The sequence below is a fragment of the Loxodonta africana genome, chromosome 7, assembly GCF_030014295.1.
Source record: "Loxodonta africana isolate mLoxAfr1 chromosome 7, mLoxAfr1.hap2, whole genome shotgun sequence".
NCBI classification, from domain to species: Eukaryota; Metazoa; Chordata; class Mammalia; order Proboscidea; family Elephantidae; genus Loxodonta; species Loxodonta africana.
In genome coordinates, this window is record NC_087348.1 from 24,711,165 (window position 1) to 24,733,524 (window position 22,360).

The 22,360-nt window shown below is 38.1% G+C and overlaps 1 protein-coding gene across 1 annotated transcript; it reads right to left on the reverse strand.

Annotated features, from left to right (window-relative positions):
- Positions 1-2,275: 2,275 nt before the first annotated feature.
- LOC135231839 (olfactory receptor 9G19-like) lies at positions 2,276-3,385 on the reverse strand. The gene has a single exon (XM_064289036.1). It carries the CDS (start codon positions 3,296-3,298, stop codon positions 2,363-2,365), a length of 936 nt encoding a protein of 311 aa, XP_064145106.1. The 5' UTR covers positions 3,299-3,385; the 3' UTR covers positions 2,276-2,362.
- Positions 3,386-22,360: the final 18,975 nt, after the last annotated feature.

The window sequence follows — 22,360 nt, forward strand, 5'->3', positions numbered from 1 at the left end:
CCTTTCAAATGTTATTTGCATAGTAAGGTCCATCCTAATCACTGTATTTAAATTCCATTCCCACCCTACCCCTACACTCTACTTCCTTCCTTCTGTACTCAGACTCTCCTCCAGACTTACTGTCTTCCCTCCAACTCCTGCTCATTAAAAATGAATTGTCTGTTTCTCACTCACCAGAATACAACATCCTCAAGGGCAGAAAGATGGGTCAGTTTTGTTTACTGCTATATCCCCAGATAAAGAGCAGTTCCTAGTAACTAAGCACACACACACACACACACACACACAGTTGCCATAGAGTCAATCCTGACTAATGGTGACACAAGTGTGGAGAACAGAACTGTGCTCTACAGGGTTTTCGATGGCTGATTATTTACAAGTAGCTTCTTAGGCTTTTCTTCTAGACCTCTCTGAATAGATTCAAACTGCCAACATTTTGGTTAGCAGCCAAGCACGCTAACTTTTGCACCAGCCAGTGACTCCCTAGTGTAACTATTGGACTGAACCTCCAATTCTAGATGGGATCAGATATATCTTGGTTGGAATGCAATTGAGCAGGGAACTTATGTGTGTGTGTGCACATAGGAGTTTGGCACACAGTGATCCTTTGAAGGCCTGCCCAGACTCTGCAGCCCCATTCCAATTGCAGCTGAGGTCACAGAGAGGCCAAACCACTTAGCTGGCCCTGACTCCAGGTGCTTACCCTTTGTTGGCAAGGTCGATTCCTGGAAATGACACACAGTCCCCTCTCTGGTGCTTTGACCTGCCTTAGTTAGAGGGGACATATGCATTTCCTCAGCTGTCCTTTGGGACTTCTTCCACATAGCAGCCCAGAAATACTTACCTCAGCCCCCAAAGACTCAATTAGATCTCACTTGGAGTTTAGGGATGGTAAATTAATTAGAACAGGATGAAATGAGGAGTATTCTACTAAAACTAAAAGTTAACTTTTTTCTTTTTGATCTAAACCAGCATATAAACACTAAATGTGTCTGATAATAAAAATTCTCCAAATTTTACTAGTTAGATTTTCTAGAATGTATCCTGTGGTCCATAATTTCGTTCCTTGTTCTCTCTGTCCAGGCTACTCTTCCTTGTCCTGTCCTTCAGCAAACTACTATCCATTCTTGGAAACCAGCGATAGGGCCTTTTTGTGTTGTAAAATCTCATGTCTTATACGTAAAAATATACTAGAATTAAGAAAAGTGTTTATCACAAGGAAACAGTCTCTGTTACTTAATTATAAATTCATCATACATAAAACTGAAAAAGCAAACAAATACAAATATTTGCATACCTTAATAGTTATTAGGAGCCCTGGTGATGCACTGTTCAAGGTGCCTGACTGCTAACCTGAAAGTCAGCAGTTCCAACCCACCAGTCTCTTCTCAGGATAAAGATGGGCAGTCTGCTACCTTAAATATTTACACACTTGGGAATCCAATGTGGCAGTTCTACTCTGTCCTATAGGGACAATTTGAATTAGAATTGACTTGAAGACAATGGATTTGGTTTGATTTTGGGTTAATGGTTATAAATCACTACCTCCAATAAAGATTTTCACTCTACGTATTCCTTTAAATTTAACATTTTTGGAATCTTTCTATTTTTGTCTCCTTTTCTGTGTATCCATCTCTATTTCCACCTCTCTCATACAGCTTCTATAACTTAGCTCTTGATTCTTTAATTGATGGAGGAAAAAAAAATCTTTTCCTGAAAGCTCACAGTGCCTCTAACCAAAAGTGTTTGTTCCCTCCTGTGGCTGTTGCCAATGAGACCTGTCATTTTTATGTCATGGTAAATCAAGAATCAGAATCAAACTTCTTTCTAAGGCCTTTTAACAGTAGGTATTTTCCTTACTACTCCCTAACTCACTCTCTCCCAATAAGTAGGATAAGGACCTTTGGAGTTGGGACTTCTGGATTTACATTCCTCCTTTCTCACCCATGGACTACAGGATTTGAAGCAAGACATTCAATCCATTTAATCTGAACAATGGTTACATAACCAGCTGTATTATTCCTGTTTATAGATTAAAAACTAAACAGAGAGAACTTATGAACTTTCAAGTGGAAATAAAAAATCAGCTTTTAACCATCTCTCCCAGCAGTTTAATAGACTCTGGTTTAAGCTAGAAGACAGAAGTTTTTCCAAATACCCCAGCCCCATATATTTAAAAAATATATTGAAATACGTTAGTACATGATTTAAAAAGACAAATGCAAAATGGTGTTTCTACATAACTTGATTATTTTTTATCTGTTTGCTCCTTTTTTAAATTTTGATTTCTAAGAGTACAGGCTGATAACAATGAAATGGAGACAATGTTAACAAATAGCCATTGCTTACAAATTATTTTCACTTAAGAAAACTTTGCTCTGTCTAACATTTTCTTCAGGGTATATTTGACATCTTTATTCCTTAAGCTATAGATCAAGGGGTTCAACACCGGAAACACCACAGTACAGAGCACTGACACCAATTTATCCCGTTCAAGGGTATAGCTAGTGGTTGGCCTGGAGTAAATGAAGAGAATGGAGCCATAGTACAAGGTGACTGCTGTCAGGTGAGAGCCACAAGTGGAGAAGGTCTTGAGGCGGCCTTGGGTGGAGCGAATCTTCAAGATGGCAGTGATGATGAAGAGGTAGGAGGCAACAATAAGTACAGTGGGAGCAATGACATTGGTGGCAAGTAAGAAATATAGCACAGCCTGATAACTGTCCTTTACATCACATGCCAACTTCACAAGTAGGGGAAGATCCCAGAAGAAATCATCAATGATATTGTTGCCACAGAAGTTCCGGGTAAATGTTTCACTAGTGATGACTGTTGAGTTAATAAAGCCACCAAGGTATGAAGCTGCAACAAGACTGGTACATAACCTTGGGGACATAGCTTGGGAATAAATCAGGGGATTGGAGACGGCCACATAGCGGTCATAAGCCATGGCAGCCAACAAGTAACACTCACTGTATCCCAGCCCAGCAGAGAAGAGGAACTGAGCCAGGCAGCCAGCAAAGGAGATGCTTTTGTCCTCAGAGATGCAGGTCACTAGGATCTTCAGGATGTAGACAGTGGAATACCAGAGATCCAGGAATGAGAGGTTCCCAATGAAGAAATACATGGGTGTGTGGATCCGTGAATCAGCACAGATCAGAGAAATCAGGGTGATGTTCCCTAAGAGACTGATGACATAAATGATGAGGAACATGAAAAAGAGCCCTCTCTGTAACCTCAAATCGACTGTAAACCCTAAAAGTATGAACTCCTTCACTTTGGTAAAATTTTTCTCTTCCATTGATTTTGGGATTCAATTGTTCCTTTCTGTGAAAGAATTAATAAATAGGTCATGAATTAAAATATTAGAATTTTCCTTGTCTCATACTTTGCCACTTTGATCATAAGAAATCCAACTGATGCCCCTAAACTTGTTCTTTGTTAGATGTGTTCCTGGTGACCTTGGTGTTATTCCTTTTGGTACAGCTGGGAAACCAGTTCCATGCTATGGTCTTAAAAGAGCTCAGTTATTATGTATCTAACATTGTGTGTATCACCTTATATTTTCAATTCAGCTTTTCTTCCTTTTGAGGAGACAGTGATTTGAATAACTTTCTCTTTTGGCCACACTTAGGTGATTGAGGACCATGTGAAGGACATAAAAATGAAAGTTTGAAAGAATGCTCTGATAACTTTTCATTTCTTTGAGTTTTGTCTTTCTTTCATAGAGTTACATACAGAAGCTTAATCTTATTATTCTAACTGGGTTTTGAAATGTCTTTGAAAGCTCACTAAACTGTAATATTCTTGAAGGCAATAAAAAACTAAGAAAAGCAAACCCAGTGCTGTCGAGTCAATTCGGACTCATAGCGACCCTATAGGACAGAGTAGAACTGCCCCATAGAGTTTCCAAGGAGTGTCTGGAGGATTTGAACTGCCGACCCTTTGGTTAGTAGCTGTAGCACTTAACCACTATGCTACCAGGGTTTAAAACTGTATTTTATTCCTCTTTTTATCTCCAAAACCAAGCCCAAATTTTGTCATAGTGTATAAATTGTTGAACAAAAGACTAGGTGTACTTAGATAACTGGAATTTGAGCCATGGCTACTTTTTATGATCCCCAAATATATACTCTGGAGAGAAGTGACAATACTAAGTTATGTATGATTATGTTCATAATGCAGGTTGCATTTTCTAAAGAATGAAGAGTTCTTGAAACCTGGCTGGATAAACGGTTTTGGGAAGTTATGGAATGTAGTCTCTGAAAGCCCTTAGAGGTAGAAGTGGGAGATTGGGCTATTGCCCACCATGGGGGAAGAACTGTCTCAGCTTTTGTGTTACAGCCTCGAAGACCTCGACTACAACCTCGCACAATAAACCCATTGCTGTTGAGTCAATTCCAACTCACAGCCACTCCACAGGACAGAATAGAACTGCCCCATAGAATTTCTAAGGAGAGCCTGGTAGATTGAAATTGCTGACCATTTGGTTAGCAGGCAAGCTCTTAACCACTGCACCGCCAGGGCTCAAAGAAGAGCTAAATCACAATAGCAAGGACTCTGGACTGGCAGGAGATGTTAAATTTTTTGCTAATAGGTCTACTACTTGAAAATATTTTATGCTAGGGGAAATAAAAAATCTTGCTTTGGCCATTATGCCATGCCATGGACTTAAAGTAGAGCTGGAAAAATAAAGAATATTCTCTTGGAACTTAATCTATTTCATGAGAGAAAATTTCTTTCCACTACAGTGATTGTTTTTTTCATTAGTTGCCATCGAGTCAAGTCACTAGAGTGGTAAAAAGTTATAATTTTCAAATTTTAGAACACGTTTTAATGCCATAATTATTGTTAAAGTCAACGAGGTGGATTGATACAGTGGTTGCAACAATGGGTTCAAGCATAACAATTGTGAGGATGGTGCAGAACAGGGCAGTGTTTCATCCTGTTGTACATAAGGTTGCTATGAGTCAGAATGGACTGGAAGGCATCCAACAACAATAACAACAACATTGTTAAAGTAGAAGTTGTTCATAACAACAAAAAGAGGATTGGAATATGTTACATTTAAGTGCCGTTTGTATTTCAAGATTGTTGGTGCTAAGGTCATTTTTAACAAAGCATAGGTCATTTTTAACAAAGCATGTATCTAGAAGCAGCTTAGAGCCTAGAATCAGGAGGTATTTGTTTTGATCTTAGATGGTCACTGACAATTTAAAAAAAAAAAAATCATGCCCTTTGGAACTCTACTTTCTTCCCAGTCTTTCTTATTTTAGTAGACCTTCATGAATTCAAATGAGATCACATGCGAAAAAGCACATTTAACACTAGATGTTAAAAACTGGGAATTACATTTTCTAAAATTTCACAAGTTCTTCATCTCAAATCCTCCCTCAGATATAGTTGCTTTAAATTCCAAAGATTTCCAACTGTATCCGTGATATAACTCCCAGAGTTTCTAGTTTTCTCTTGCAGAAACTATTCCTTCCTTACTGTGGAGATTTTACACAAGCTGAGCAATTGCTGTGTTTGTTTACAGAGGCCAAATTAGGAGTTAAAATTGCAAGAGATAATTTTCCTCTAGCCTCTCATTTTCCTCTACAGTTATTAAAGTATAAAACAAATATAAGTGTGAATATACACATATATGGAAATTTTTTTCAAAGCTTTTACATATTAAAAAGGGTTTAAGGTTGCTTCCCCATACATCTGTCAATTTGTTGTACTATGTTGTCTTGTGTGTTGCTGTGATGCTGGAAACTACGTCACAGGTATCTCAAATACCAACAGGATTACCCATGGTGGCCAGGTTTCTGGGGAACTTCCAGACTAAGACAGACTAGGAAAAAAGGACCTGGCCATCTACTTATGAAAATATTGGCCAGTGAAAACCTTATGAATAACTGTGGAATATTGTCTGATATAGCCCCATAAGATATAGCCCCCTCAGGTTGGGGAAAAAAAAAAAAAAAAAACCAAACCCGTTGCCATCGAAGGAAGGCACTCAAAATATCACTGGGGAAGAGCTGCCTCCTCAACTTAAAGTCAACTTTAGTCATGCGGGTGGAGTAAAGGTTTCAGGACCTTCATCTGCTGATGTGGCGTAACTCAAAATGAGAAGTTACAGCTACAATCATCCATTAATAATTGCAAAGTGGAATGTTAGGTCAGAAAAAAGGAGGAAGACCCTCAATGAGACAGACTGACACAGTGGCCACAGCAATGGTCTCAAGCATAGCAGCGCTTGTGAGGATGGTGCAGGACCAAGCAGTGTTTCCTTCTGTTGTACATTGGGCCTCTATGAGTTGGAACCAACTCAATGGCACCTAACAGCAACAACAACAAAGTGGCTTACTATGATACCTAAAGGATGTAGGTAAATACATTTATTAAGAAGTTATGAAAAGCAAAAAAAGAACAGTATATGAAATGGAAGCAGAGATAAAACCTACACAAAATCACACAGAAAGTCCTATTCACTGTTCTTGGTGGACCACAAATTTGACTCATAATTCCTGCAGCCCATATACATACTTTGCATTGTCTATAACGCCAAACCAAAGAAAACAAAACAATACAAACCCTCAATCAAAAAGCTAGTCAACATATTATCATTCTTGATACAAACTTTAGAAATCATTTCTCTAGAGCTTCTGTTGCAGGATAAGGCTTCTCAGCTTAGGACCAAGTCCTGTTAAGTTCTTGCCTTCTACTGACCAGGAATGACCAGGAGAGGCTCATAAGTTCCACACAAACAAAGATTTATTAGTGACAGAGAAAAAAACAAAGGCTCGTGAGGGAGGGACAGAGAGGGGCTTCTGCCTATGCTAACCTCCAGTCTCTCCCTGAATGGAGGTTTTCCTGGAGTTTATAAGGGGTTTTAGGTACGAAGAACCTCATGTTTTATTCATTGCTTTCTGGGGAAAAAGGTGAGGCTTTCTGCGAAATAAGGGGTTAAGAAATTAGGTATGTGGGCATCTGGAATCCAAGGTGGAGTCAGTTTGGGCAATGTCAAGTCACCACTGTGCAGTCTTAGTGGCCACTTGACAAGACTGTAAGGTTGCACACATTCTCACTGCACATGCCCGGGGAATCAGCTGATTTTGTTCATCTTTGGAAAGCAGCTTGGAGGGAAGATATGTGGAACTTCATGCATCAGAGTCCAGGATGTGAGTTACCTTGTAACACCACCCCCTATGGTGGGATCCCGAAAAACAACTTACAATAGAGGTATGCAGGATGCCACCCCATAGTGGGGTCTTGAAAAACAACTTGGGAGAGATGTAATACTTTGTTCATCACAGGCTGCATGCGTGGGTTGTCTTCTAACATCCCCCATGGGATAGAGTCCCAGATCAACGGGCCTGTTATTCCAGCCTTGAGGCTCTCCAGCCTTCTGTCCCTTATAAACAGAATGATTGAAATATAGAGTATGATATATTTAATACCATTTTTATGTATATAGTTACAAGGACCGTGTTTTTGAGCTACATTTATTTGCCATTACTTTGTGGAATTAAAGCTAGCTGCATTCAAGGGATGCTGAGAAGCTTTCTCCTCACAAAACATCTCCCTATCAGACATCTTCTTTCACCAGGAAGCCTCTTTCAGAAGTAGCTGCCTCTGGAGTGATCACACAGAAAGCAGCTGACCTCCTACTGATTTCTCAGTTCTTCTCAAGGATTAACCCAAGTGTGCAGTTTGGTTTGGTACCTTAATCAGATACTTCTTAAACCATATATTAATGATGAATGTACACTATTATCCCAAAGGGATGTGTAATCACACTCCCTCTCTTAAGGAACTTTTATGCCAGAAACTGCCTAATATAGAAAATGAGGCATTTTGAAGTTAGGAAAATACTGACCCATTTCAAGTTTTCTACACATTGGCCTACTCTGAGGGCTAATGCTGCCCTTGAATGGTAAGAGCAGAGACCCAACTGCAGAGGCTTTGTGAGAATGAAGGCATCTCCCAAGTAGACATCACCTACACCTCTAATTCCTTGCTTCTCTAGAAGAGAAAATAAGTCCTGAAGAGAGGACATTTGGGGACGCTTATCCTTCTTCACCAATTGTTACTGGAAAGATAATCTTATTTTGTTTCATGAAGTATAATTGTTATATGGCTTCATTACACTAATAATTTTTTTTTTATCTTTCATCCATATTGTGACATATTGTCCTTCTTCCCCAGATTAATTAAATGCAATGCTTATTGTCAGGAATATAAAACAGTCATTTCATTAGAATTTCACCTGAAATTCAAAATTTCCCACATTACCTTAGAATACAAAGTGCCTTCTACTCCTTCCACAAGCACCTTCTTCCTAGTATTAAGGAGAACATATATGCTCGAGCATCCCTTTGGGATATACCCCTGAAAACAAAGAGAATCCTCAAGTGCTGTTCCAGTGCCAAGTGACCAACTACAATGCTCAATTGGCTTTCTGGAAGGATATGGGGAAAGATTATCCTGAATGTAATTGTTTCAATTAATCCGAAAACTCTGCTGATTGAAGAGTTTCATTTATGCATTTGAGATAAAAACAAGACAAAAACCAAAACAGAATAATCAGCAGACAGTAGATGCTCAAGAATTATTTACAATTCAAAATAATTTTAATATAACTATAATGATGATGAAAATACCATAGAATTTGGGTCCTGAAACATGTTGAATACTACTTAAAAAAACTGACTCACTTTACAAACAAAGGAATTGAGAGACATAAAAGTTAATGGTTCACTGACAGCGATATCATTAGTGTAAATTTTATCTCTACATCAGACCATATTTATTTGTCAGAACAAATTAGGCAGGTGGAATGAGCAGGGCCAGACAGCACAGGGACTGTGTAGCCAATATAAAAGATTTTAGAATATAGCTTAAATTCAATGGAGCACCATTGAATCATTTCAATCAGGTGCACAAATTGGTCAAACAAAATTTAGCAAGAAAAAGATTTCTGTTTATAACGTGCGTGAAGGCAGAGAGCAGTTTAGTCAGAGGACTATCACAGCAGCCGAAGAGAGTGCTGATGGCACTTGGGCTGGATTAAGAACCCACTAATGGGTTAATAGCAGTGGGTTTTATGAAAAATAGATGAATCTGAGATATTGGGAAAGTAATACACACGGGAGTTTGTGATAATAACTTTGAATCTCCAAATACCCCTGAAATTTTCTTGCCTGATAAATCAGCCCCTCCTCCTCTATCTTAGGGAAATGGTTTTACCCAACAAAATAAAATAAAAAGGAACAAACCTTTCAATGACTTTGTCTAAGGGAGTTGACTTGCAAGGGATGCAAGTGTCTTCTAAGTCCCAACCACAACACTCTTCTTTGCTTCTAGGCACAAAGGAGAGTTAGATTCAATCATAGACCAGATGAACAAAGCAGACACAATCTTTGTTCTTGGGCTACTTATTATAGTTTAAGGAAAGCAATTGCTTAGTATGATTCTGCGAGTTGACACGACTCACTCAAGACCATAAAAAGAGTTAATGGCAGAGCTGGTATGATCAACTCTCCTTGGGTTGTGCCTTGTTTTGCCTTATGTTCTTTAGCACTTAGTCCTCCATCCTCCTTTTCACCTGAATGGCTTTATCTCTCTTTATTAGAGCAGAGATTACTAATGTTGGGTCCCTTGATCATTAGGGAGTATATAGATAGTCTTCAAGGGGTCAAATATGACCTCTAAAGATGTGACATGGCAGTTTTGTCAGTATGCATATGTATTCAAGAGGGCCCATAGCTTCTATTGGATTCTCAGTAGGGTTCATAGGTCAGAGCCTTTGAGCTACAGGCTTTTATTTGCATTCCTCAAACTAAAAGCCTTCCAGAATGATGCAGACACTTCCTGAAATGCATATTACCAGAAGAATTGGAGTAATAAAAGGGAAATCAGATGAAATTTCCTTTATATTTCCAGAGAACTTTGATCTTGTAGACTTGGAAATAGTTGTCAGCCAAACATTAAAACCATTTCTCATTTTATTATTCTGAAAATAAATAAAAGAGGAAGAAAACTAGACTTAAATAGTGTGAAACATTGTCAAGGAAAGGGAGTAAATAAGACTATACTGCTATTTCACTGTAAACATTGTCAGGGAAAAAAAAAAAGAGAGAAGGCCTTCCTAAATTTCCTAAATGGAAGATTATTGGTTTTACGTGAACTTCCATAAGACTGACTGTAATTCACATGTGTGAAATAACAGCATAAATGAACACAAAAATTCTGGAATAATAATTTATTCTTTCATTTATAATTCAAAAGAATGTTCCTTTCCTCAGGGAGTTTACCCTCTACTGAGTGGCATACTAGATGTTCACCAAACCCATCTACTCTTTCTGAACACTCAGGAAGACTACATTTCCCAGCATGCTTTGTATTTAAGCTAAGACCATGTGACTACATGTGGCCAATGGGATAGGGACAAAAATGAATAACATCATTTCAGTTTCTGGCCATAAAATTTCCTAAAGAATCATCCATCCTATTCTGCTGAACCATAGTAGTTATGTATTGGGTCTGGGTACATCAAAAATTGGAAGGAAACTGATCTTGAAGTCAGTGTTTAGAGGAAAGATGAAACTTCTCAAGAACTTGAATTATAACATAGTCTTTTCCAATAAAGGAGTTCTGGTCATTCATTTAAAATCAAACAAATATATATGTATGTGTGTGGGTGTATGTGGGGTGTGTGTGTGTGTGTATCCTCCACCCAACTAGGAATGCCATTGGTTAAAAAACAAAACAAACAAAAATGTAGTTCCTATCCTCAAAGTAAGGAGCCTTGGCGGCACAGTGGTTAAGTGCTCACCTGCTAACAGAAAGGTAGGTGGTTTGAACTAACCAGCTGCTGCATGGCAGAATGGAGTGGCACTCTGCTTCTGTAATGATTACAGCCTTAAAAACCCTCTGGGGCAGTTCTACTCTGTCCTATAGGGTTGCTTTGAGTCAGAATTGACTGGACAGCAATGGGTACTCTCAAGATGGTTCAGTGGGCCAATTGCTGCCTTCCATGCTGGACACCTGGATTCACTTCCCACCAGTGTGTCTCAGACACAACCACCATCCATCTGTCAGTTGAGGCTTGCATGTTGCTTTGATACTGAATAGGTTTCAGTGGAGCTTCTAAACTATGACAAAAAGAAAAGCCAATCAATGGACTCCTGAAAATCAGCCAATGAAAACCCTATGGATCACAGCTGCTCAAGCAGAGTTTTGTCCTTGTATGCACAGAGTTGCCATGATTAGGGGGCCAACTACATGGCAGCTGACAGCAACAACCCTCAGGAAGAGATCCTAGTGGTAAAATATTGTAATTGCAAGGAAGCTTTTATAATTTTTTTTCTTGACAAATGTAAATATAAAAACTCTGTTAAAAGGAAATTATCTCCTCTGAAGAGAGCTAAATTTGAAGGGAGTTGGACGTGGAGTGGAAAGTTAAAGTGGCTTTCATCATTTTTTCCTATGTACTTTAAGCCATCTTGTGATGGATTAAAACAATGCCACGGGATTAGTGTGTCTATCCATGTGCTCCATAAACAAACACTTTATCCATGTGCTCCATAAACAAACACCTCCCATGAGCCAGGCTCTGCTGTTTTAAATATTTTTTATAAAGTTCACTTCCTCAATGCATCCATGGCCAAATATCCCTACTTTGTAACACTTTTGCTGCTATAAAATTTATATGTATTTGTGATTGAAAATGTGTCTGTTTTCTCCCTAAACTCTAAAACCTATTGCTTTTGAGTTGATTCCAACTCATAGTGACCCTATAGAACAAAGTAGAGCTTCCACATGGGGTTTCCAAGGCTTTAATTTTTATGGAAACAGACTGCAACAGACTGCCACATCTTTCTCCCATGGAGAGGCTGGGGGGTTCGGATCAGCAACCTCTCAGTTAGAAGCCGAGCATTTAACAACTGTGCCACCAGAGCTCCTTTCCTAAACTCTAAGCCCCGAGAAAGCCAGCTCTGTGTCTGCTTTTGTTCACAGTGTCCTCTACCCCTGCCCAAGCATAGCCCCCTGTATACACCTAGCACAGTGCTTAGATCTGATTCTGACTCATAGCAACCCCATTTGACAGAGTAGAATTGCCCCATAGGCCTTTCTTAGCTGTAATCTTTGTAGAAGCAGATGGCCAGGTGTTTCTTCTTTGGAGTCCCTGCATGGGTTCAACCCATTAAACTTTTAGTTAGCTGCTGAGTACTTAACGATTGTACCACTAGAGCTCCTTTTTTTCATGTTTAAAAAAAAAATTGGCATCGAGTCAATTCTGACTCATAGTGACCCTATGATACAGCATAGAACTGCCCCACAGGTTTTCCCAGAAGTGGCTGGTGGATTCAAACTGTGGACCTTTTGGTTAGCAGCCATAGCTCTCAAGCCCTACATCACCAGGATTTCGTTTTAGCACTTGATAAATATTTATTCAGTTAACTGATTCAGAATCATCTCGAAGTTATTTTTTTTAAATACTGAAAAAAAAAAAAAGGCACAGGACAATGTGTACAATATCACCCCATTTGCCTGTTGTTCTTTTTAGGTGTCTTCAACTGGATTCCAACTCATAAAAACCCTATGTACAACAGAGGAAACACCATTCAGCTCTCCGTCATCCTCACAAGTTTGCTATGCTTGAGCCCATTGTTGCAGCCACTGTGTCAATCCATTTTCTTGAGGAGCTTTCTCTTTTTCACTGACCTTCTACTTTTCCAAACATGATGTCCTTCTCCAGGGACTGATCCCTTCTGATAACATGTCCCAAATACCTGAGACTAGTCTCAAAATCTTTGCTTCTAAGGACCATTCTGGTTGTGCCTCTTCCAAGATAGATTTGTTCATTCTTTTGGCAGTCCACGGTATATTCAATATTCTTTGCCAACAACACAATTCAAAGGTGTCAATTCATCTTCTGGTTTCCTTATTCACTGTCCAACTTTCTTATGCAAATGAAGTGACTGAAAAGAGCATGGCATGGGTCAGGTGCACCTTAGTAGTCAAGGCGACATCTTTGCTTTTCAACACTTTAAAGAGGTCTTTTGAAGCAGGTTTGCCCAATGTAATGTGTCTTTTGATATCTTGACTGCTGCTTCCATGGGTGTTGATTGTGGATCCAAGTAAAATGAAATCTTTGACAGCTTTGATCTTTTCCCTGATTATCATGATGTTACTTATTGGTCCAGTTTGAGGACTTTTATGTTCTTTATGTTGAGGAGTTGAGGTGTAATTCATACTGAAGGCTGTGGTCTTTGATCTTCATTACTAAGTGCTTCAAGTCCTTTTCACTTTCAGCAAGCAAGCCTGCGTCATCTACATAACACAGATTGTTAATGAGTCTTCCTCCAATGTTGATGCCCTGTTCTTCTTCACAGAGTCCAGCTTCTTGGATTATTTGCTCAGCATACAGATAGAATAGGTATGGTGAAAGGATACAACCGGGATGCACACCTTTTCTAACTTTAAACCACACAGTATTTGTTTGTTCTGCGCAGATGACTGCCTCTTGATTGGTGTGCAGGTTCCTCATGAACACAATTAAGTGTTCTGGAGTTTCCATTCTTGGCAATGTTGTCTGCAATTTGTTGTAATCCACATTATCAAATACCTTGCATAGTCAATAAAACACAGGTAAATGTCTTTCTGGTATTCTCTGCTTTCAGCCAGGATGAATCTGGAATCAGCAACAATATTCCTAGTTCCACATCCTCTTCTGAATCCTGCTGGAATTTCTGGCAGTTCCCTGTCAATATACTGCTGCAGCTGCTTTCGAAATATCTTCAGCAAAATTTTATTTGCATGTGATATCAATAATACTGTTCAATAATTTCCACATTCTGTTGGATCACCTTTCTTTGGAATAGGAATAAATATGGATCTCTTCCAGTTGGTTGGCTAGGTAGCTGTCTTCCAAATTTCTTGGCGTAGATGAGTGAGCGCTTCCAGTGTTGCAACCATTTGTTGTAACACCTGTATTGGTATTCTGTCAATCTCTGGAGCCTTGTTTTTCACCAGTGACTTCAGTGCAGCTTGGACTTCTTCCTTCAGTACCATCGGTTCCAAATCATAGGCTACCTTCTGACATATTTGAACATCAACAAGTTCTTTTTGGTACAGTGACTCTGTGTATTCCTTGCATCTTCTTTCGATGCTTTATGTGTCGTTCAATATTTTCTCTGTAGAATTCTTCAAAATTGCGACTCGAGGCTTCTATTTTTTCTTCAGTTCTTCAGCTTGAGAAATTTGAGCATGTTCTCTTTTGGTTTTCTAACTCCAAGTCTTTGCCCATTTCATTATAATACTTTAATTCGTCTTCTAGAGCCCCCCCACCCTTACTTCATCATTTCTTCCATTCCCTTTAGCTACTCTATATTCAAGAGCAAGTTTCAATGTCTCTTCTGACAAACATTTTGGTCTTTCCTTTCTTCCCTCTTTTTAAAGATATTTTTGTTTCTTCTTGTTTGATTTCCATGATGTAATCCCACAACTTGTCTGGCCTTAAGTCATTAGTGTTCAATGAGTCAAAACTATTCCTGAGATGGCTTCAAAATTCAGGTGAGATATACTCAAGCTCGTACTTTGGCTACTTTGGACTTGCTCTAATTTTCTTCAGCTTCAACTTGAACTTGCACCTGAGCAACTGATGGTCTGTTCTGCAGTCGGCCCTCTACCTTGTTCTGACTGATGATATTGAGCTTCTCCATCATATCTTTCCACAGATTTTGTCAATTTGAGTTCTGTGTACTGTGTATTCTTTCTGACAAGCTCCACATGTATAATCACCACTTATGCTGTTGATATAAGGTATATACAATGAAGAAGTCATTCATTTTGCAAAATTCTATCATGCCATCTCCTGCATCATTTCTATCACTGAGGCCATATTTTCCAACTACTGATCCTTCTTCTTTGTTTCCAACTTTTGCATTCCAATCACCAGTAATTATGAATGCATCTTGGTTATAAGTTTGACCAATGTCAGACTGAAGAAATTAGTAAAAATCTTTAATTTCTTAATCCTTGGCATTAGTAGTTGGTGTGTAAATTTGAATAATAGTGCTGTTAACTTCTCTTCCTCGTAAGCATATAGATATTATCCTGTCACTGATAGTGTTGTACTTCAGGATAGATCTTGAAATATTCTTTTTAATGATGAATACAATGTCATTCCTCTTCAAGTTGTCATTCCCAGCATAGTAGACAATATGACTGTCCTATTCATAATGGCCAATACCAGTCCATTTCAGCTCACTAATGCCTAGGATATCAATGTTTATGCCTTCTATTTCATTTTTGATGATTTCCAATTTTTCTAGATTCATACATTATACATTCCATGTTCCAGTTATTAATGTATGTTTGTAGCTGTTTCCTTCCCATTTTGAGTTGTGCCACATCAGCAAATGAAGACCCCAAAAGCTTGACTTCATGCATGTCATTAATATCAACTATATTTTGAGGAGGCAGCTCTTCCCCAGTTGTATTTTCAGTGACTTTCAACCCGAAGAAATCATCTTCTGGCACAATACGAGACAATGTCCCACTTCCATTCATAAGGTTTTCACTGATCACTTTTTTCAGAAGTGGACTGCTAGGTCTTTTTTCTAGTCTGTCTTAGTTTGGATCCTCTGCTGAAACCAGTCCAACATATGTGACCTGCTGATATTTGAAATACTAGTGGCATAACTTCCAGCATCACAGCAACAGGCAAGCTACCACAGACTGACAGAGCATGAGGCTAAAAAAAATACTTATGTATAAACCTAACAAAATCTGTACAGGACTTATATACTAAAAATTACAAAATGCTAATGAAAGAAAGCATAACCCAGTGCTATCTAGTCGATTCATAGAGGATATAAATAAATAAATGTATCTGTGGATTGGAGTCCTCGTGCCACAGTGGTCAAGAGCTACAGCTGCTAACCAAAAGGTTGGCAGTTTGAATCCACTGGCCACTCCTTGGAAACCCTTTCAGGCAGTTCTACTCTGCCCTATAGGGTTATTATGAGTCAGAATTGACTCAATGGCAACGGGTTTGACTTTTTTTTGGTTTATGGATTGGTAGGCTCAATGTAATAAAATGTTAGTTCTCCTCATATTGATATATAGGTTTAACAGAATTTGTTTCAAAATATCTGCAATATTTTTAGTTATAGATATTATCACAAATTTAATATAGAAAGAACAGAGCTGTAATTTTTTTAGCTAATACAATCCTGAAAGGAAGAATAAAGTAGAATACATTATTTCACCTGGTTTTGAGACTTATTATGTAGCTAAAGTAATAAGGACTCTGTTATTCATGGAGGGATAGGCATAAAGATGGAACAGATTAGAGAACTCAGAAATACGTCTATAAATATACAACTGACTGATTATTTCCAAAGGAGCAAAAGCAATTCCAGAGAGGAAGGATAATGTTTTTCACAAATGGTGCTGGTGCAATTGGATATCCATAGGCAAAAAAGGAACCTCAAACTAAACCTCAGAGCTTTTGCAAAATTAACAGAAAATGGATTATAGATTTACATGTAAAATGTAAAACTATAAACATTTCAGATAATGTATCTTTTAGGTGACAACATTGGGACCTAGGGCTTGGTCAAGAGTTCTGAGACATGATACCAAGAGCACGATCCATAAAAGAAAAAAAAAATGAGTACATTGAACATCATCAAAACTAAAACCTTTTACTCTGTGAAAGACCCCATTAAAAGGATGGGAAGTTGTGCTACAGACTGGGAGAAAATGTTTGCAACTCACATATTTGACAAAGGACTCATATCTAGGGTATAGAAAGAACTTTTACAACTCAGCATTAAAATCAATCAATCCTGTTAGAAAATGGGCAAAAGACATGGACAGGCATTCCACAAAAGAGGCATATATGGTGGCAAAGAAGCACATGAAAAGCATTCAGCATCGTCAGCAAAATGCAGATTAAGGACACAGTGAGATATTACTACACACCTATCAGAATGGGTATACATATTTAAAAATAAAAACAGCAACAATACCAAGTGTTGGTGAGTGTTGTAGGCTGGGCTCTCCAGAGAAGCAAAACCAGTAAAGCACATAAATATATATATTTAGAGAGAGATTTATATCAAGGAAATGGTTCAAGTGGTTGTAGATGCTAGAAAGTCCTAAGTCTGTGGATCAGGCGTCCCCTGATGCACGTAGTAATGGAGGCTGACAAATCCAAGATTGGCAGGTCAGAGAGCAGGGCTCTGGTTCACAGTCTGTGAAGATCAACAAATCCCAAAGATCAGCAGGCAAGACCACAAGTAAGCTGCTAGCACAAGTCCCAAGAACTGGAGATCAGATGAACAGGAGCCAACTGCAGGATCCAGAATGAGGAAAAGCCACAAGTCTTGCCAGAATATTCACTTCTGTTCAATGCAGGCCGCTTGACCAAGGAAACTCCCTTTCAACTGATTGTCTACTCACAACAGATCCCATCATGGAGGTGATCACATAATATCAAATTTCATTGTGAAAGCGATCACACCATCATATGACTATCAAATCACTGAGGACTGTGGCCCAGCCAAGTTGATGAACAACCTTAACCATTACAATGAGGATGTACAGAAATTTAATCTTTCGTACATTGCTGGTTGTTACTGTTGTTGTTGTTAGGTGTTGTCGAGTTGATGCTGACTCGTAGCAACCCTATGTACAACAGAACGAAACACTACCCAGTCCTACACTATCCTCACAATTGTTGTTATACTTGAGTCTATTGTTATAGGCACTGTGTCAATCCATCTCGTTGAGGGTCTTCCTCATTTTTGCTGACCTTCTGCTTTACCAAACATGATGTCCCTCTGCAGGGTCTGGCCCCTCCTGATAATATGTCCGAAGTATGTGAGACAAATTCTCACCATCCTTGCTTCTAAGGAGCATTCGGTTGTATTTCTTCCAAGACAGATCTGTTCATTCTTTTCGCAGTCCATGGTATATTCAATATTCTTCACCAATGCTACAATTTGAAGGCATCAATTCTTCTTCTTTCTTCCTTATTCATTGTCTGGCTTTCACATGCATACGAGGTTACTGAAAACACCATGACTTGGGCCAGGAGCACCTTAGTGTTCAAGGTAACATCTTTGATTTTCAACAATTTAAAGAGGCCTTTTGATTTCTCGACTGCTCCTTCCATAGGTGATGATTGTGATCCAAGTAAAATGAAATCTATGAGGACTTCGATCTTTTCTCGCTTTATCATGATGTTGCTTATTAGTCACTTTGTGAGAATTTTTGTTTTATGTCGAGGTGTAGTCCATACTGAGGGCTATGGTCTTTGATCTTCATCAGTAAATGCTTCACATCCTCTTCACTTTCAGCAGGCAAGTTTGCGTCATCTGTATAACGCAGGTTGATGAGTTTTCCTCCAATCCTGATGCCCCATTCTTCTTCATATATTCCACCTTCTCTGATTATATTTTCAGCATACAGACTGAATAGGTATTGCTCATGGGAATGTAAAGTGGTACAGTCACTCTGGAAAAGAGTTCAACTGTTTCTTTAACAAACTAAACACACACTTACCATTTTTGTTGTCGTTAGGTGCCATCAAGTCGGTTCCCACTCATAGCTACCCCATGTACAACAGAAAGAAATGCTGCTCAATCCTGTTGTCCTCACAATCATTGCTATGTTTGAGCCCATCACTGTAGTCACTGTGTCAAGCCATCTCGTTGAGTATCTTCCTCTTTTTCAGTGTCCCTATACTTATCATACTCATAGTGACCCTACAGGATAGAGCAAATCTGCCCCATATGGTTTCAAAGGACTGCCTGGTGGATTTGAACTGCCGACCTTTTGGTTGGCATCTATAGTTATTAATCACTACACCACCAGTGTTTCCATATACTTACCATACAACCCAGCAATTGCACTCATGAGCAATTATGTTCACAAAAAACTAAGGTCTGCACAAAAAGCTATGTATAATTTTTGATAGCAACTTTTTTATTTTTAATACCAAAAAACATAGCCAACCAAAATGTCCCACAATAGGTGAATGATTAAACAAACTGTGGTACAGTTACACCATGGAATACTAGTCTGCAATAAAAAGGAAAAACTATTGACTATGGGACAGCAGAATGGGTCACAGATGGCTACATGCCAGTCCACTGCCAAAGTAGCCAGAAGGTAACAGTCAGTAGTAACAAATGTAATATAAGACAATACTTTTATTACATATCCCAGGAATGATATTGATTAATTTTCAGCTATGAAATTTTCTAGCATCTTGGGAGTAATGGCAGAGTTATAACAGATATCAACAAAAGCCAAATGTAGGAAAAAGTAGATGGGTGTTTGAAGTCTTGGATCTGTCTTGATGAGTGGGATTAATCCAATATTACCCAACCTGGAGGTCACATAGATCACTAGAAATACAATAAAGAGGACATACCAAAACTTGGGTTGGCTGCCAAATCTGAGAAGAAAGAATTCAGTCACTTCTGTGTCATTTCCTTGTGTCATGGCTACCAAAAATCTTGGAAGGACCGAGAAAAGAAGGCAAATCTTTGTGATGTCTTGAAATAAAAAGACTCTTGCATTTTAGGTTACCTTTTTGACTTGGATTTTCATGACAAACACTCAAAACAATGTTTATTGATTCTCAAAATTTTTTTTTCTATATTCTTGGCAAAACACCACCAGGTAAGCAGTGATCCTTGAACAATGAACTCATTTTCAAAATGAAGAAGATTTTCGTAAAAGATGATTTCTAATCTATGTGGTTCTAAGAAATAGAGATGCTTTTCCATTGTATCAAACAAGTGTCCATATTTGCATAAAGCAATATTTGAATATGATTATATACCTTTCAACAAGCGCTAGTGTTTCTCAGGCATTTATAATTTTAATCATAGTCAAAAAAAAAGTGGTGCTATAAATCATAGTCTAAGCTCTTGAAGAATAAGAATGGAATATAAAATTTTTAAGTTTAGGGCATAAAAGAAATTTCATAATCAATCAATCCAAATGAAGGTCAAAATTTCTGTATTAGAGAATAATACAAGGAAGGAAGATGAATAGAAATCACATTAGGTGGCATAAATAAATCCACATCTTTTTGTATTGAAAATAAATGTAAGAGGACTAAACTCACTGTTAAAATTCAGAGATGGTCAAAGCGGATTGTAAAAAATAAAAATGAAGCCATTTGGTATAATAGAAAAAATTGGAAACAAAATAAATGAGAAGTGATTAAGTCAATTCTGGAGTATAAAAGAATAGAATATTCTGTGACAATGAAAATTAATTCACTAGAGTTTCTTTTCTTAACCCAATTCTTAAAATCACTTTGAGGAAAGAGCTAATTGATTAATCATAGTACAATATAATATTGGGGTTCAATTATACTGATGATATTTTACATCCACAGCTATTTGACAGTTAGAAATGTTCATTGTTTATCCTATATGCCTTTTTTTAAATTAATGTTTATTGCACTTTAAGTGAAAGTTTACAAATCAGGTCAGTCTCTCATACAAAAATTTACATACACCTTGCCATATACTCCTAACTGCTCTTCCTCCAAAGTGACAGCACAGTTCTTCCCTCCACTCTCTCTCCTCGGGTCCATTAGGGTAGCTTCTTGCTCCTTTTGCCCTCTCATCCCCTCTCCAGCCAGGAGATGCCAACATAGCCTCATGTGTCCACTTGATCCAGGAAGCTCATTCTTCACCAGTATCATTTTCCATCCCCTATTCCAGTCTAATCCCTGTCTGAAGAGTTAGCCACTCTCCAAAGTGTGATGCAGAATGTTTTCTTAATAGATTTTATTATGCCAGTTGACTTAGGTGTCCCCTGAAACCATGGTCATCAGCCCCCCCCCCCCCCCCCGGCTATGCTGACCTTTAAAGTGTTCAGTTTATTCAGGAAACTTCTTTGCTTTTGGTTTAGTCCATTTGTGTTGACCTCTCCTGCATTGTGTACTGTCTTTCCCTTCACCTAAAATAAAATTTATCTACTATCTAATTAGTGAATACCCTCTCCCTTCCTCCCTCCCTCCCCCCTCTCTAACCATCAAAGAATATTTTCTTCTCTGTTTAAACTGTTTCTCCAGTTTTTAAAATAGTGGTCTTATACAATATTTGTCCTTTTGCAATTCACTAATTTCACTCAGAATAATGTCTTCCAGATTTGTCCATGTTATGAAATGTTTCATGGATTCAACATTGTTCTTTATCGATGGATAGTATTCCATTGTGTGAGTATACCATATTTATTTATCCATTCATCCATGGATGGGCACCTTGGTTGCTTCTAACGTTTTAATATTGTAAACAGTGCTGCAATGAACATGGGTGTGAATATAGCTGTTTGTGTAAAGGCTCTTATTTCTCTAAGATATATTCCAAGGAGTGGGATTGCTGGATCGTATGGTAGTTCTATTTCTAGGTTTTTAAGGAAGCACCAAATGAATTTCCAAAGTGTCTGTTTATTGGTGCATTTAGTCCATTTAAATTCAGCGTAATTATGGATAGGTGTGAGTTTAGTGTTTTCATTTTGATGCCTTTTTTTGTGTGTTGTTGACAATTTCATTTTTCCACTTACTTTTTTGTGCCGAGAAGTTTTTGTGTAAATTGTGTGTTTCACTTTTTCATTGTAGTTGAATTTGTTTTTGCTGAATCCTTACATTTACCTTGGTTTTTATTTTGAAGTATGGGATTGTTAGTCATCTTTGTGGTTACCTTAATATTTACTCCTATTTTTCTGAGTATAAACCTAACTTGTATCTACCTATATCGCCTTGATTTCCTCTCCATATGTAAGAGCTATGTCTCCTGTATTTAGTCCCTCTTTATTGATTATTGTCATCTTTTACATAATAACATCAATGCTTCCCTGTTTTGAGCATTTTTTTAATTAGACTTATTTTATTTTATTTTTGTGATTTCCCTGAGTTGATATCAGGATGTTCTGTTCTGTGTCCTTGTCTTGTGTTGATATCTGATATTATTGATTTTCTGACCAAAGAATTTCCTTTCATAATTCTTGTTGCTTTGGTTTGGTTTTTGGAAATTCTCTAAGCTTGTGTTTATCTGTAAATGACTTAATTTCACCTTCATATTTGAGAGAGTTTTGCTGGATATATGATTCTTGGCTGGCAGTTTTCCTCCTTTAATGCTCTATATATGTCATCCCATTGCCTTCTTAGCTGCAGGGTTTCTGCCAAGTAGTCCAAACTTATTCTTATTGATTCTCCTTTGTAGGTGACTTTTTATTTATCCCTGGCTGCTTTTAAAATTTTCTCTTTATGTTTGGTTTTGGCAAGTTTGATGATAATATGTCTTGGTGATTTTCTTTTGGGATGTATCTT